This window comes from Triticum aestivum, chromosome 4A (assembly GCF_018294505.1).
Source record: "Triticum aestivum cultivar Chinese Spring chromosome 4A, IWGSC CS RefSeq v2.1, whole genome shotgun sequence".
In the NCBI taxonomy this organism is placed as follows: Eukaryota; Viridiplantae; Streptophyta; class Magnoliopsida; order Poales; family Poaceae; genus Triticum; species Triticum aestivum.
In genome coordinates this window covers 699,207,386-699,225,056 of record NC_057803.1, presented here as the reverse complement: position 1 = coordinate 699,225,056, position 17,671 = coordinate 699,207,386, and the positions used below count along the sequence as shown (strand labels likewise).

Here is a 17,671-nt window from a genome sequence, read left to right as displayed (position 1 = left end):
ATCAGGCATATTCACCAGCGCGGCGTGCCGCTATATCTGACAAAAAGTGTGCTTTCTCAGCATGAAGATAATAGAATGGGAAGGTATGATCTTCATGGGCCTTATTGGTACTATCATATAATGACAACTGCTCCAAAGTTCATATAGTGATCCTTGTTTCAGACTCAGTTCAAAGGAACAAGCTGATCAATAGGTTTCAGCCATGGCTAGCTATCCTCTCTTGCAATTTTGTGATGTCAGGTTTTAGCCATGGCATAAATCATGTAGTTCATTCCATCTCCTTTTATTACTCATTGGCCGTTTGGCAGTACATCATCTTCATCTGCCATCTTACCATCCAGAAAAGTGTAGCACAAATTAAGTTACTGTGTATGCCAGATCCAAATTAGATTATGTCGAAGCTATCTGGACTTGTTATTTTTGGACTCTACTATTAAAATGAATAGCAAGAGGAATGATTTGTACCACCAGAACACCAGGATACAGCCGGAGAGTCTCGGTAATCGCAGCATGGAGGTAGTGCATTTTGTCAATAGCACCTTGTTTCAATCTTGCGGTGAATATTTCCATGCTGGTATCTTCTTGCGTCCACTCGACATATTCTCTGATTTCAAAGGCAACATTATCCTGCACTACTGGGTTCTTGCAGAGCATGTAGAAGAACCATGTAAGGGTATTCCCTGTGGTGTCTTTACTAGCAATCAGGAAGCTGAGGACTATGTCACGAAGGTAACGATCGTTCATCGTCCCAGGATCCTTCTCACTTTCCAGTATGAATCTTGATAATATGTCATCTCTGGCTTTCTGCATTTATCATAAAAGATAGAATTGAATATATGTAAAATTTTGAAATAGTTGTAACAAACTATCATACAATTTGACTTACATGGCCACTTATGTTCTTCATGATCTCTCTCTTTTGATGGATCAACTGTATCACAAAGTCGTCGATTATCTTTATGCTCCTCCTCAGTTTGGCTTCTGACCCGATATTAAGATACCTTTTCAACTCCCAGAACATATCAACATACCGATGGTAAACAAGAGAATTTGCCTCATCGAAGGCCTTGCTGAATTCAATGCTGGATTCATCTGATCCTGATAGTGTGTTAAGCTCAAAACCAAATCCCACTTCGAATATTGAATCCATAGTTGTTCTCATCAAAAGGTCCTGAGGAAAGGGTAGAAATTAAAAAAATGGCAGCAAATGCACATCATGTCAATCAGCTTTTAGTACAAGTGTGCTACCTCAAACTTCAAACCCGCAATCAATCAATTAATTCTTATCTTTGCTTTGCTCACTCAGAAATCTTAATAATGCATAGCCCAATTCAGAAGTTCTGAAGAAACTATGTTTACTCCAGTTATTTGCCAAGAATAGCTAACTGAATTTTTATTTGGCCATTTAGGTCTAGGATTTGATTTGCTTCTCTCTTTTGTAGTTTAAAGTTCTAAATTTGACATGCGTAGAGTGAACTATTAAAGCTAGAATTATGATCTTAGCACTTATAGTACTATACTGTTTATATTGAGGAAGTACCTGCAAGTTTATGGTAATTCTGTTAGCTGCTGCTGCTGAGGTCTTCTCTGCCAGTTTCATAGCATTCATTCGGAGAACATCACTGCTGTAGTCACGTAGCACTTTGGTTGAGAACACGTGGCTTGCTAGCTTTCTCTGGTGTTGCCACTTCTCTCCGTCTGTCACGAAAATCCCATTTCCAAACAGATCCTTCACGGTTTCCGTGTTGAAGGCCCCCTGTAAAATAGGATCCATCATTGCGAAATTATTGTCAGACAAAGTATTTCCACAGGCACTCAGTTTACTCTGTAAATAGAACTCCCTCTGTCCCACAATATAAGAGCGTTTTTGACACTAGTGTACTGTCAACTAGTGTCAAAAATGCTCTTATATTGTGGGACGGAGGTAGTAGTATATTATTAGTCTGACTAGCTTGAATGAAAATTCATAGGTGGATAGCACATGGCAATATGTTCTACAGACTACTCAAGTTTTGACTTTTGGCCATCCTCTTCAAATTTTGAAGGATCCAATTTACGATCTGACATGCATACTGAATCATCTACCACCATCTTACTGGTTAGCAAGAAAAACAGGAGGAACAAAAATGATGAGCAAGGAAAACTACCCTGCAGTATTTACTGAAGTTTGTCTTAAGGATATGCTCGATGACGGCAGGGTCGGCCGTTAAAATCTCACTGTGCCCAGGATAGACAAGCCTAATGGTGGGGTGCAGGAGCGCATATTTCACATGCTCATCGAAGATCTTGTCAAAGTTTTTGAGCTGCCGGAAGACGGTCCCGATGAGCGGCGCTCGATCATGGGCTCTCTGGGTGAACTCTCTGATGGAGAAGACGGCAAAGGATACAACAACGCCAATGATGTAGAGGGTGATCACCATCAGGGCTAAGGTGAGAGCTGAGACTACATATATGCCCGCGGATGCAGCGAGGGAGGAGAGTTGGGGTGCCATGATCAGCGCTAGCTGCTGCTTGGTGAGAGTAAGATTACCATGTTCAGCATCTTATATATGTGATCCGCGGTGCCACTGTATTTGTTTCAATTTGGTCAATGTCACTGTCTTCTAGGAGAGGACAATGCCATGAATGTTTCTATATTTTTAGGTTTTGGACAGTGTTGTAGAAAATGGGTAACTTGTTTTCAGAATATGTTCATGGCTTGGGAGAAAATTCCTATGCGCTGATCAGTCGCAGAATATGAATTTGTGTCTGCAAATAGAGTTTGGTAAGAGTTTGTGCATATCATTTTGACATGAAAGGCTTTGCTAGCAACAAAGATCTCCATAAGAACATCTCTCGCTCTTACCATGTCACTGTGCTGTTTCAGGACAACCACAATTCAACTTCTCATTCATCAAAAAATTGGTACTGGTAAATTGTCCGCCGACATGTTGGGGCAGACTGCAGTGCTGGCAAGTACAGTGCCCATAATTCTCTAAATCTACTATAGAGCATTGTTGTATGTTATGATGTAATTTGCATTGTTGTTCCAGCAAACAGAAGAAAGGACATCCGGAGAGGTAGTGACATAGCTGAATCCGTGGGCATGGCTTCAGCAAAACTGTATATTGCATCCTAATTAACTGGAACGGCAACTTGACAGCAACACCTATATGACGTAGCTGCTGGATTTATCTGCTTGTATACATGTGCTAGGCCAACCTTTCTTATGTGAGATGGGGAAGAGTTCACCTCTTTGGAGGATGAGAGTTTAGAGGCCGCATAAGAATATTGTATGGTACACGAGATTTTGAATCCAGAAGATGCGCTGAGCCGAGTGACGATACCGTTCTCTCCTCGCTTTCCTCCTTTTGAACCCTAATGCATTTCCCCGCCTCCCCCTTCCAGTTTTATGAGGCAACTGGTTTTGGCGCACTAGTGACTTAATTCAGCCCAAGTTCCATATGGAGCTTAGCAGTCTAAGGCATGAGCTTTGTGTCTGAGGTATGAGCCACCCGACTTGTTGATAGAAGCCTCGAAAAGTGTTTGCTAATGTTCTGATGTCTCTGATTCCTGCATTGTGTCCATACATATCTCTCCTGTCCTTTCATTATGGTATACTCTCTGTTTTTCTGGTTGTCTCTAAAACGTCTTATATTTATGTACAGATGGAGTATCTCTTATGGGCTCACGTATATGCCCGATAAGAGAATCATTAGTTAGAACTGGCAGATATTACCATGAGTTCATACGTGAAAGAAAATTATTGGTTACGTACAAGAACAATGCCTGGAATGGATTTTTTTTTTGCAATTTGTCCCCTCCACCAAAGCGACCAACAATTCAACATCCAGCAACAGGGAGGCACACGCCAAAGTCTAGAAATAAAAGCATATCAATAAGGCATTAATCACATATGACTTGCATTACATCTAACAACATATAGGCAAATGCCTTTTTTTATTATATATGCACCAGACCAAGCTATTCTTAATACTAATTTCTTTGCAAAGATACATTCGAAAGTGTTAAAAATAGCAATAGCAAGAGAACGCAACACATAAAAGATAAAAAAACTAACTGACAAACTCTTTTGCACACCAACACCCTTGCAATCCAAGAAGAGATCACCAGCTCCCTCTACTAGATTAGACCAACCTGTATCTTCCAGCGAATAGGAATGTGATCAGCTCCTCTAATTATGCTTTTTTTTCCAGCCCAAAGGAATTTTAATTATGCTCTTTTTTTACATCATCCTATAGTCCTTCAATTATGCACATTTTTTTATCCTTATCTTCCAGCCCACAATATCATGAGATCCTCCTTTAATTATGCATGTTTTTTCAGGCCACAGAAACTTTAATTTACATCAGCCCATAATCCTTCAATTATGCACGTTTTTCGATCCTTATCTTCCACCCCACAATATCATCAGCTCCTCCTTTAATTATGCACGTTTTTTCAGCCCATAAGAGATTTTCAGCCCATGATCCTACAATTATGCACTCATTCAGCACACAAATATCCATGTTTTATGCCGCTGCCATGTACCGTGAAAAGCCCCCCCCCTGCGCCGACCTTGCATGTGAGAGATCCTGTTTAATTACCTCCCGATAGACAAAGACGTTGAACATATATAAATTGGTAAGAGTCAGTTTTGTGTAGCGAGGTGGGCTCGCCAAGCCCAGTGTGAGGCCGCATGCGTGCGTGCGATGCATGAAAAGCTAGCACGCGTGAAAACCAGCTTACGTGACATCAAATGAAACCAAATAGCTTACGTGACATCGAACGATACCAAATAGCCTACATGAAATTAATCAAAGCGGGACCAGACGAAGCAGCACGAAACCAAGAAACCACCTCCCTTTAATAGTAGGTATAGAACTTTGGATGGATGAACAATATAGTTTGGTAAGTATGGGAGTTGTATATATATAAAGGGCGGGATGTACGGAGAACATTACTGACTCAAGTATGAGAGTTTGGTGGGGTATTCACTCCGACTCTTCAAGATGAATGCTGGTGGCCTCCTCTATCCTATAGGAGTGGTTCTTTACATGGTGGTAACTTTTTTCGAAGCTTTTACCTGGTGGTAAATTGGTAATCACTCATACTTTGGGGGGATGTTTCAAAACTAATTATCGAACTGTTGGGTTGACTCACTTGACCTAGTTGTGTACACTTGTATTCCCCCTTGTACAACGCCTCCTCTATTCTATGTACTTTCTTCCTCTGGTGCAATGTTGTTTTCCTATTTTGGTTAAAAGAAAGGAGGATGGGCTCTAGCATTAGGACGTACGTTTAACTTGTTTGCCACACTGTAATTTGTAATTTGGGATGAAATTATCCAAAAACCTGATTTTTATGCTACTTGTATTACTTTGGAGATCATGGCGACAGTATGATATTGTTGTTTGAAGAGGTTGGTAAGATGTTGGCATGTGTCCCAAATGCACTAGGCAGCCTAAATATCCTAAATTCTATTTTATTCTTGTCTGTGCCTAAGCATTGTAATAATGCTGAGGTTACCTTTGTTCAAATTGGTCACCATATTAGGATCATGCTCAGTTTTTCCAATCCCTCGGCATATAAGAAAGTAATTTGGGTGCATCATAGTTGATAATTACATTATTCGTTGGCGTTGGAAGTTGTTGTAGAGATATTTGAGACATTATAAATAAGGCTTATTGGTTGGTAGTCTCTTCCTTTGATTAAATTTTGTTTGTACTTCTTACTGATTTGAATATTTTGTCGCCTGATTTCTCAGTTAAGCCACCTTACCTTCTGGCTTTTCAAAATTGAGGAGAAAAGCTCCCAATTCCATTTAGCATAGAACTGATAACACATCCTAGGACCCAGCTCCCAATACAGCATGCACGCCATGACCTCAGCTAAGAACAAACCTTGTGGGCAACAGGCAGCGAGAAACAAACCCAAGCAACACAACACGGAAAATTAATACACAACACCTAACTCAGCATTATTTAACTCATTCTATGCCACGACCATAAGAACTGAACCAAAGCAGCGGAGGGAACTTCGTCTGTGGCTAATCTATCAGCACTAGGACAACCTGGCACAAATCATCGAACATGCTGAGAACCTAACAATATGATCCGCCATATGTCCAGTACGCACTATTATCTAATGTACTGACGTCTCCTAATCCAATGTGCACATACAAATGCTCCTTTTTTTATCACCATCTCCTTTGTCTATGTGGTTGCCACCTATCTTATGTGCTAATGTATGTGCCATTAGGAGAATCGCTAGTGGGAATTAGGAAGTGAAGACGAATGACTAATATATGTATAGTGTTCAGGATGTAGTGGTATATATAAAGGGAGAGATGTACCTTGAACAGTACTCGATGTGAATGCCAATCTCCTGCTACATCCTAAGACAATCTCTTACATATTGGTAACCATTTAGTCTTTTTATGCGGCCCTGATAATTATCTGGTCATCCAGTATAATCTATGCCTCACCGATATAAAAAGCACAGGCTGGCAGGGATACTGCCCCACAATAATTTAACTTGGTTTCATAATTATTTCTCCAATGGTTGTTTACAAATGTCATACCCCTCCGTTGATACTTCTAATCTCTTACCTTTACTTTTCACTTCTAGTTACTTTTATTTTCATTCTGTGTATACGATAGTTTCTACTTACATAATATTTTCCTTTGTTATGTTTTGTTAATAACAATAATGATGCCTTGTGCACTCCAGATGTGCACTTCAGAGGGTGGAAATACCCCATGACACTAGGGATAATATCTAATAATTGACTCCATGTTTGTCATTATAAAGAGGATTCTTATTTCATTAGGATGTGATACTCCCATCCACAGTGAGATGCATGTGGTGAAACTTTGTCAATCTTTATGTTCCAATGCTCTAGTTAGTACTCCTGCCATTCACAAATATAAGATGTTTCACTTTTTGTGTGTCACTTTTCGTGAATCGGATGTACACAAACACATTTTGATGTGTTTCTTCACTCATTTCAGTCCGTATATAGTTCATATTAAAATATCCAAAACATCTTATATTTGTGAATTAACGGATATAGTAGGTTTTAGGCGTTGTGAGTGTGTGTACAGTGGTGTGTATGCGTGTGTGCCCGTCTACATTGTACAAGTTGTTTTAAAAATGTCATTACTCTAACTTATTTTCTCTGATTTTCCTTGAAATTTGCGAGGGAATCCTTTGGAAAACCTTTACCGTACACAAAGACTGTGCTAGTTCTGGCCAACAACACCTGCCATCATAAACACTAGGTTTGTGTGCTCAGCCTCTTCGCAGGCGCACCCGACAAAGAAACACGGTGGGAGCACACATGTCTACATAGACTGGTGTGCCATGTTGGTGGCCTCAAGCCTGCATCATGAGCCATCAGAGGCCAAGCTCTTGCGACCACCATCTACCGTAAGTCAGCACGCTCCGTGGACTCCTCAAACATAGGTATGCATGTCTGCCCTAACTCTAAAATTGCTTATATCTTGTAGCTATTGTCGTTTGACGATGTTGGCCAGCTGTTGATGGGTCTCAAATACACTAGGCAGCCTAATGTTGTTTTCGGGACCTTGTAGTTTCAACTTTTATAGCCATCTGTTGTAGCTTTATTGTTCGAATTGGCCACCATTATTACAATCACGTGTTTTGGTAATCAACATCTAATAAAATAAGAGCAACGTTTTGGCTCCCAGGCTCTGATGAGCCCAGGAGTAACCAAAACGTTAGTTATAAATATTAAATAAATCAAAAATTTCAATTTTTTATGGAGAAAGATGACTGAGTGTGTGATGGCTGTCCCAAATTTCAGAGCACTTCGATGTCTGAGTAACTCTCAGCAAAAAAGACCAATTTGAGGTCTGTGATTTTTCCTTCTTTTTGTGCATTGTTCGGACCTGATATTTTTTTTGCTGAGAGCTAATGAAATGTCTAAATCATTTGAAATTTTGCACGCATCTCACACACTCAATCATCTTACAGGCAAAAAATGTTTTTTTAATTTTCTAGTTTATGTTTTTGAATTTACTGTTCACCTGGTGCAGATGAGCTGGGGCTCAGAATTGGATATTCGGTTGTGTGCATCATACTCATATTTTGATGAATCTATGAAGGGAGAAGTTTTGTTGGAGATCATAAGGAGACCACAAATTAGGCTTATTTGTCAATAATCCTTAGCTAATCTTTGTCTTCTATTTGCATAAAGTTGTTTAGTGAATGCCTTCATTATGCTATAGTAATTCAGGTATAGCAAATATGTGAATCATGGAAAAAGATTATGCGACTTCGCATCTAGGGATGACGGGAATTGAGCACCGCACGATATTGCGGAGAACCTAGACTGCTTGTTGTTTGGTGAAAAAAAGTTGTATTGAAGAGGTTAAAGTTCCAGAAGACCCACAAATGACGACAACATTTTTGGACCCCTTCCTCCCCTCATGACACAAGCCATCACAATCCTCAATTTTGCTTCTATCAACTAATACCGGCATTAGCGATCTTTTTATCGCAAACGAGACCAAAGTAACCGCTATATCGTGGAGGGTCCGGTTGAGGTATCTTTGTTTGTAGCCAGTCCAATGGTACTAGGGCTCTGTGGCGCATATAATAGAACATACCGAGTATGGCTTGCTAATGTCTAGATGTCTCATATTCCTACATATCCAACCATGCATCTCTCTCTGGTTCTCTTTGCATGGTCTCCTATTTATTTAGTTTCCACAAATCTAATGTCCAAATATATTTGTCTTATAAGAGAATCATGGAATAGAGGTGCCAATGGATGAATTATATGGTTTGGTGAGATGGGTGATATATAAGAAGGAAGAGACAGACCGAAAATTTATTCTTGCATGTCTCGAATTGGTGAGAATTCAGTTCCTCTCCATAAGGTGAATACCATCGATGACCTATTGTAGCCTAGAAGTGTGGTCCTTTACTTGTTGGCAAACTTTTATTTTATGCAGGAACATTTTGAATATTAATATTACCAGTGAGAAAATATCATCACTCACGAGGATGCGACTATTCTGCACGGGTGTAGATGAGCCTGGGAACCGAATTAAAATTTTAACTTATGACCGTTATTATTGATATTCTGGATGACGGAGAAGTTCCCTGTTAACTAAGATAGGTGGATCTATCTCTGGTTTTCATCAACTCAAAACATATGCTTAATTAATGGGCGTGGCCGCATGCCTATGTTGGCACATGTGTACCATTTTTTTTGAATGGTCATTTAACATAATTAAATTAAAATGATTGTTCCTTTACGAAGATCGAAAGGAAAATATCACGGTGGTCATCATGGCAGACTTCCTCTGATCATTGCATACTCAAGATCTACGAATTGCATATATAAAAAAGAAAAGGAAAAAAAACCACCAGTCTATGCTTTTTGAGAGAATTCTACATGAAATTTGCACGAATCCTCCAAAGAGAAGCAATCGGTGAAGGAAACAATGCCCAACCCCTCCGTAGCCCATGCGAGTGACTCAGGGAACCTAGCGCGCCACCAGCCAGGACTCCCGATCTATGAATAGGCTCCTGGAGGTATGTACCAATATCATCGAACCTGTTGACAACCAAACAATTTGAACAGCCTGATATTAAACACAGACGATTTGCTAATATCATGATGTCTCAAATTCCTGCATGTCCATTCATCTCGCTGGTTTCTTTAGTTTGGTCGCCTCTATCTATGTGTTTCCCACCTATTGTATATCCTACTTTATATGCCCAACAATAAGAAAGTCACCGGTTAGAAGTGTGGATGGATGAACAATAGGTCAAGATGGAGTGGTTTATTTAAAGGGAGAGAGAGACATAGAACAATACTCACATAAGTGTGAGATTTGGTGGAGTATTCATCTCTCTCCACGAGCTGAAATGCTGAATGCACATGGCTTGATTTAAAGAGGAAAGATATAAATAAGAAGAATTTCCCGGAAATGTGTATTCAAATCATGTCACTTATTCTGGGACGGAAGGAGTATGATTAGTCTGACTAGTTTGAGTGTAAATTCAAAGGTTGATAGCACATGGAAGTATCTTCTACAGACTACTTAAGTACTGACTTTTCACAATCCTCTGTTTAAATTTTGCAGAATCCTATTTAACAGCTGACATGCAGATAGAACCATATACCACCTTTTTATTGGTTAGCAATAAAGAGAGAAAGAACAAAAATGATAGGCAAGAAAAACCCTGTTGTATTTACTGAATTTTGTCTTGTGGAGATGGTCGATGATGGCAGGGTCGGCGGTTAAGCTCTCTTAGTGTGCCTAGGATAGTCTAGCTTGAAGATGGGGTGGGGGTGCCTGTGAGGTGTGGTGAGAGTGGGGGCGCAGGAAGAGAGAGAAGTGAGAAAAAGACACCGCGGGAAGAGTTTAAGTGTCTTACGGACCTTTACCGAGCGTCTTTCGATGCGGCTCTCGGTAAAGGTCCTAGATCTAGGGTTTATACCTTTTATGAGAGTCTCACTCGGTAAAGGATAATACCTTAGATCTAGGTTACCCTTTTACCAAGAGCAGCCTCAAAACATTCACCAATACCGAGAGCAGCTCTCGGAAATGACAACCCCCTCCACAAATGGCCTAAGCATGTTGCAAAGGCATCACGTAGGATTTTCCTCCGCTTCTGGGCATGATTTCATGTGCCACCTTGCAAATCTACAACTTCCGGCGGTGAACCCTAGCGGTGCAATAAATGTCTCGAATATTGCACGTGGGTTCGAAAAATGCGGGGGCTTGGCATGTGTCATGTGATGGCCTCCTTTAAGATCACGAGAAGTTTCGAGGCCAATGGAACAACAGGAACAACACTTCCTTCACAAAATGGACATGTACCTTTCGATGCCCATAGACTAACTCGGAGATGGTGTGGTTTACAAGCATCCTGACTTGAGGCTTATTCGAAGCGTGCACAAACTTTTACCACACCCTGCATGGGCATGTCATGACACCGTGCCAAATCCTGAGCAATTCCACCATCATACAATTTTCCGAGGATTTTCACGGTTGCATCAGGCATGCCACAGAGGTAATTTCGCACCCTGGTTGTAGGGCCTGCCCCTACATCATCAACACGTGGCCTACACATGTTGCAAAGACATCACGTAGGATTTTTCATGCCGCTTCTAGGCAAGATTTCATGTCCCGCCTTCCAGATCTGCAATTTCAAGTGGTGAAACCCTAGCGGTGCAATAAATGACTCGAATATTGCACGTGAGTCTGGAAAATGTGGGGGCTTGGCATGTGTCATGGGATTGCGTCCTTTGAGAGCACAAGATGTTTCGAGGCCAACGAAGCAATAGGACCAACACTTCACAAACCGGACACGTTCCCTCTTTGTACCCACAGACTAGCTCGTAGATGGTGTGGTTTACAAGCGGCATGACTGGAGGCTTATTCGAAATGCACCCAAACTTTCACCACACCCTGCATGGGCCATGTCATGAGACCATGCCTAATCCCGATCAATTCCACCATGTTACAATTTTCCATGAACTTTAACGGTTGCATCAGGCATGCCACAAAGGTAATTTCACACCCTGGTTGCAGGGCCTGCCCCTCCCTCATCAGAACGTCATCTACGCATGTCACAAAGACATCATGTAGGATTTTCCATCCTACTTCTGGGCATGATTTCATGTGTCGCCTTATAGATCAACAATTTCCAGCGGTGAAACCCTAGAGGTGCAATAAATGTCTCGAATATTGCAACGCGGGTTCGGAAAATGCGGGGGCTTGGCATGTGTCATGCGATTGCCTCCTTTGAGAGCACGAGAATTTTTGAGGCCATGCAGCAATAGGACTAGCACTTTCTGCACAAACCGGACACGTTCCCTCTCAGTACACACAAACTACCCCGGAGACAGTGCGGTTTACAAGCGGCCTCAGGGGAGGCTTATTCGAAACGTGCCCAAACTTTTACCACACCCTATAGGGGCCATGTGATGACACTGTGCCAGCTCTCGAGGAATTCCGGCATCATACAATTGTCCAAGGATTTCAACGATTGCATCAGGAATGACACCGAGGTTCTTCCGGTAACCCAGTGGTAGGGCACACCTCTCCCTCGTCTGTGCAAGGCCTAGGCATGCCACAAGGACATCACAAATGATTTTACATGCCTCTACCGGGCATGATTTCATGTGCCCCCTTGCTGATCTTAAATTTCCGATGACGAAACCCTACTAGTGCAATAAATGTCTCAAATATTGCACGTGGGTCTGGAAAATGCGGGGGTGTGGCATGTGTCATGCGTTTGCCTCCTTTTAGAGCACGTTAAGTTTCGAGGCCAATGGAGCAACATGACCTGCACTTCCTGCACAAACCTGCAATAAATTTTTGAAAAATAATAATAGTTGAGTTAATAAAACAACGCCGGCATCCACCATTAAGGAGATGGCCTGTCACTTTGAATCTTCTCTGCCCGAAACAGGTGAACATTCAAAGTGATTGTCAATCTCCTTAACAAGAGTGTAATGAATACCGAAGCTTACTACATCTAGACTGTCCCACTATTTAAATAGGTTATGTTGCATGTCTCTAGACGAGGTGGTACTAAAGTTTGATGGGAGCCTTAGCTTTACCGAGAGCTGCTCTCGGCAACTGTTGCCTTACCGAAAGCTGCTCACGGTACAGGTACGGTTGGATCTTAAAATTAATACACATTCTTAATTTTGAACACCGAAGTGTAATTCATCTGTCAGACTATCGGACATGCAAAGAGGTAGGCGAGGTGGAACCAAATAGGAAACCGTTAGTTTTATGAGAGCTACTCTCGGTAAAGAAGTCAAAACATGGCCGTGCTGTTAACAGCCGCCGGGTGTGCCACGTGGTAGAACGTTGTCGTGCGGCACTGCTTGGCTCTCGGCAAATAGTGCCTTTGCCGAGGTCTACTCTCGGCAGTATCATGTGTTTGGCGAGATGCTCCTTTTGCCGAGAGTCATGCTCGGCATCTCTTATTTTGCCGAGTGCCCGTGTTTTGGCTCTTGGTGAACAGCCTGACACCCCGTGTATACAAAATTTGCAGTAGTGTTACCATTCATAAAAAAATTGGTGCCCACCCGCACAAAAATGTACACGGGTAAATGTCACCGACATATTGGGGTAGACCCACAGTGCTGGCTAGCACACCCGATCTATTTTGTGTTGTATTTGTGGAGATTCGGACTAATTCTCTGATTCTAATGCAGAGCTTGTTGTATGCTATGAACTAACTTTCATTGTTGTATCAGCAAATAGAGGAGAGGACATCAGGGGAGGCAATGATATAGCTGGTTACAGCAAAAATAGTGAAATAGCTGGTTCCGTGGGCACGAGTTCAATAAAACTGGATATTAATTGCATCCTAATTAGTTGGAACGAACTTGATAGCAACACCTGCACGGTGTACGTTGCAGTTGGATTTATGTGCTTGTTTACATGTGCTAGGCAAACCTTTTATGTCACAGGAGGAAGATCTCATGTCTTTGGGGGATGAGACTTGACAAACAGAACATGAGATTCCAATTTCAGAAGATGCATTCTCTCCCGGCTTTCCACCTTTTGAATTGAACTTTAGTTCATTTCCCTGCCTCCAACTTCCGATTTAGTGAGGCAACTAGTTGTGGGGCACTTGTGACTTGATTGAGCTTGAGTTCCTTGTGGACTTTAGCAGTCCCACCTTCCCTGCGCTGATCGTTCGTCGAATACAAATTTGTATCTGCAAATTTTGAGTTTGTAAGACTGTGTACAGATGACTTAATAGCTTACCTAGCAACCAAGATCTCCCTAAGCATATCTTTCACTCTTAACATGCCACTTTTCTATTTAAGGGCAACAAAGATTAAACTTCCCATTCATAAAAAATTTGGTACCCGGATGAATGTCGCAGACATGTGGGGGCGGGAAGACCTGCACTGCTGGGTAGTAGAAGATCCCATCTAATTTGTGTTGTATTTGAAGTGTTTCGGGCTAATTCTCTGATTCTAATAAATATCATTGTTGTTTGTTATGAACTAATTTGCATTTTTGTATCACAAAATAGAGGAAACAACGTCAGGGGAGTCAGTGAGATAGCTGATTCCCTGTGCATGAGTTAAGAACAACTATATATTAACTGTTGACCTAAATAACTGGAACGGCGACTTGTCGGCAACACCTACAGGAAGATACAACTGGATTTTATCTGTTTCCCGGAGGATGAAAGTTGACAGATAGAACACCTTTCTAACCCTGATACGTTTCCCACATCCAGCTTTCGGTTTTGTTAGTAAACTATTTTTTTTAGGGAAACAACGGGACTCCGCTGCGTATTTTTATTAATTTTCAAATAAAAAGTACAAGGTTCCGAAAAAAAAGAAAAACTAAAGGAAAAAGAGCTATACAGGCAACCAATTACAACAAACTCTCTGGGTCCTGGTTTTGCGGGACTGGTTAGTTCAATCAGCTTTAGGTCCTTGTGGAGCTTAGCAGTCCAACTTTCGCTTTTCTGTCACCCAACCTCTCCATTGAACACCTGGAGTAGTGCTTTCTAATGTCCTGATGTCTTCATTTCTCACGTTATGTACATACACATCTTCCTATTCTTTTAACATGGCACACTCTCTATTTTTGTGGTTGCCACCTATCTTATGGGCTCTTTTATCATGGTATACTCTCTATTTTTGTGGTTGCCACCTATCTTATGGGCTTATATATGTGCCAAATATTGCTAGAAAAAATATGTGCCCAATAAGAGAATCAGCAGATAGAACCGATGGATGGATGAACAATACAATTTTGTGAGTATGGGAGTGGTATATATAAAGGGCGAGATGGGCAGAGAACATTACTCACACATGTGTGGAGGTTTGGTGGAGTCTTCATTCCTTCTCCACGTAATGAGTGCTCGGGGCCTGATGTACCCTACAGGTCTGGTCCTTTATATGCTGGTAACTTGGTACTAAATATTAGTACAAAACTAGGAAAATGGCCCGTGCGTTGCAACGGGTTAAAAATTCTGACAAAAGCTACACTTTGCCATGGTCTTGATCAAAATCAATGGTACCAAATAGGCCGGTAGTTGCAACGGTAATAAAAGTTAATGTGCATTCGAACTCAGTGAGAGCTGTATGTGCATCAACACTTTGGTTCTAGGTTCCGCACATGTCATCACACTTAATGTTATTAGGCTGGGAGTAATTCAATATGCTAGTGCGTGTTAATCCCAAGTGTGTTACCAATATATTATTATGCACAACCTATAATCCCATTTTAATCACAATTCACACCACCATGATATCTCTTAGACGCCATTCAGATATAGGGAGGAAAAAAAGAAAAGCTTGTTTGAAAATGTCTGATCTATCTTCCTGTAGATGTTAATCGAGTCAATGCAGTTTTTTCCTTCACATAGCGATCCACCTCATGCACCTGTCGTTCCTTATTTATCCCCACGCACATTGTCACTGCAGCTGGCTCGCCGACACGGACGATCACTGTTGCAACCCCTTAACACAGCAACCAACTCGCTGTCAGCCACCACCGCCGGTCACCGCTGCTGCATCCCCTGTCGCTTCAGCCAGTTCGTCGTTGCCCACCTTTGCTGCAATATCCCATCACAGCAGTCGGCTCGTCTTGCCCGCCGCTGGCCTTGGGAAATCCCCCGGCATATCTTTTTAAGACACCATTGCAGCATCGCAGGCCCGCGGGGTGGTGCTCCTCGCAACACCGGCGTCGTCAGTGTTTCTGGAGCTTCAGTCCAGGACTGGTAGTGCAGGACCTGAATTATTTTCCTACTTTTCTGTTAGGAGTCCTAGTAAAACGTGAGTGTTGTACTGTGTTTGTATCACCACCGTCATAATCTAATGCAGCTTCCGGGGCACTTCTCCTTTTGAAAAGAAAACTTGTGTGTCACATGGTGTGTACGGGTGCTATGGAGGAGAGATAAGGTCGCGTGTGGATGGGGATCGATGGAAACAAACGACTGGACCAGAAGAGGGATGAGGGAGCGGTGCGTGGGACATAGTAGTGGACGCGTGTGCCCACTGTTTACAGCAGGGTGGATTGATAGTAGTGGACACGTGTGCCCACTGTTCACAGCAGGCTGGATTAGATCAAAATTTCCCCATCTTTAGTGAAGCCTCCCTCTCCTCCCAGATCCCACGGTGCCTGAATCCACAAAGCAGGCAGGTCCCAGACGCCCTCTCCCGCAGCTCGGACCCCTCCTAGATCCCACCGCATCTGAGCCCCTCCTTTCATCCTCGTCCATGAAGCAGGCAGCTTCTAGGCGCCATCTCCCACAAGCTCGAACCCGAGTAGGTCGAGCCACCTCCCGACAGCGATCTGCAGCAGGACCGTGCCAGTGAGCCAGCTCCTCCCCACGCTTCTTCTTCTTCCCGGTCTCCTCTCTCTCCTCACCCCTCTGTTCTCTCTTGAACAGCAAGCAGAAACTCCACCATAACAATGGCGTCGCCCCATGTATCTCAGAACTGCCGCCGTCACGCCATCATCATTTGCCAGAAACTTCACCGACGCCCGTCGTCACGACCCTGCATGCACGCGTTAATAGGAGCATCTCCCCGCACTGGCCTCGACCGCCTCTCGTCGTCTCTGCACTCTTTGCTGCTACATCAGAGGGATCCGGTGGTGGAGTGCAGGAGGAAGGTGGGGGACGTGGTGGAGTAGCTGGGACAGCGGTGGTCCTCCGGGCCGATGGTGGGGTAGCTGGCGCGGCGCGCTGGTCCAAACCATCTGAGAGGGAGCGCGGGGATCGGTTCGTTGTCCGTCGCGAGCAGACCTGGTATTCCGCTGGTTTGTACGTTGGCCCGGTGCCCAGTGCTGCACTGCCACCGACACCACCCTGCTTCCTCCGGACAGAGGAGTGTCCGGACCAGGGGAGATGGAGGCGCGGTGCACGCGGCTACCTGGGATCTCCGGCCGTGGCGAGGAGAGATGGAGGCGCCCTGGCAGGATTAGCAGCGGCGTCTCCCTCTCCAGTGGGCGCCAGCGCACCATATCTTGCCTTCCTCCCGAACGAAGGACGACGGCGGCTGCGCGTTTGCCTTAGTTGGTGGAAGAGAGAGGATAAGGGAGTGCGGGCGACGGGAGGAAGACGCCGGTTTTTCCTTACATTGTGTGACATACTGCGGGTTGATTTCTAGTAACCGCGAGGGCTATTCTGCAAAAACGAAACATTTTTCTGTATGACTTGAACATGGAGCGCGGGTTGATTCTAGAAAACAGTAGGGTCTTTTTTGTAAAACTGGATGACGGACGACCAGAAACCCAACTTTCTTTATTATTATAGTAAGTATAAATGTGCCCGTGCATTGCCACGGGTGACAATGCAGTTGAACGAATCAAACAATGATTAAGTTACATGGATAACTTCTTGAGGATGGAATGTATGGATAGTATCATTAAATGACACTAAAACCTACAAAATATTATTCAACCATTGATGATGCATAGATAGTATCATGAGGTGACACTAAAACCTACAAAAAAATTATTCAACTATTGATAGGGTAGGCGCATCAATCAGTCTTGTTTCAATTTGGTTTGTTGATATCCAAAAGCAGATTTTTAGTTTAGGGATTGTTTGGATCTCCTTCAACTCCATGCTTCACCAACTACGCAGATCGGAGGCCTCTCATTCAATTTGGTGAAGTCGAAATCACAGAGCTTAATATATTTTCGACGACAAT

At 42.9% G+C, this 17,671-nt stretch overlaps 1 protein-coding gene and 1 pseudogene across 1 annotated transcript; one reads left to right on the top strand and one right to left on the bottom strand.

Annotated features, from left to right (window-relative positions):
• Nucleotides 1–236: 236 nt before the first annotated feature.
• On the bottom strand, nt 237–2,492 carry LOC123084316 (cytochrome P450 704C1-like; annotated as a pseudogene).
• Nucleotides 2,493–16,167: 13,675 nt separating this feature from the next.
• LOC123083214 (uncharacterized) lies at nt 16,168–17,194 on the top strand. The gene is made up of 2 exons (XM_044505311.1): nt 16,168–16,326; nt 16,405–17,194. The coding sequence occupies exons 1-2, from the start codon at nt 16,232–16,234 to the stop codon at nt 17,123–17,125; spliced, it is 816 nt and encodes a 271-aa protein (XP_044361246.1). The 5' UTR covers nt 16,168–16,231; the 3' UTR covers nt 17,126–17,194.
• The last annotated feature ends 477 nt before the right edge of the window (nt 17,195–17,671 follow it).

Excerpts from the sequence above, each read along its gene's own strand:
- LOC123083214 (XM_044505311.1), top strand. The coding sequence starts at position 16,232 with ATGAAGCAGGCAGCTTCTAGGCGCCATCTCCCACAAGCTCGAACCCGA. Across the intron at positions 16,327-16,404 it reads TCTGCAGCAGGACCGTGCCA|CAAGCAGAAACTCCACCATA; the intron begins GTGAGCCAGCTC and ends TCTCTTGAACAG.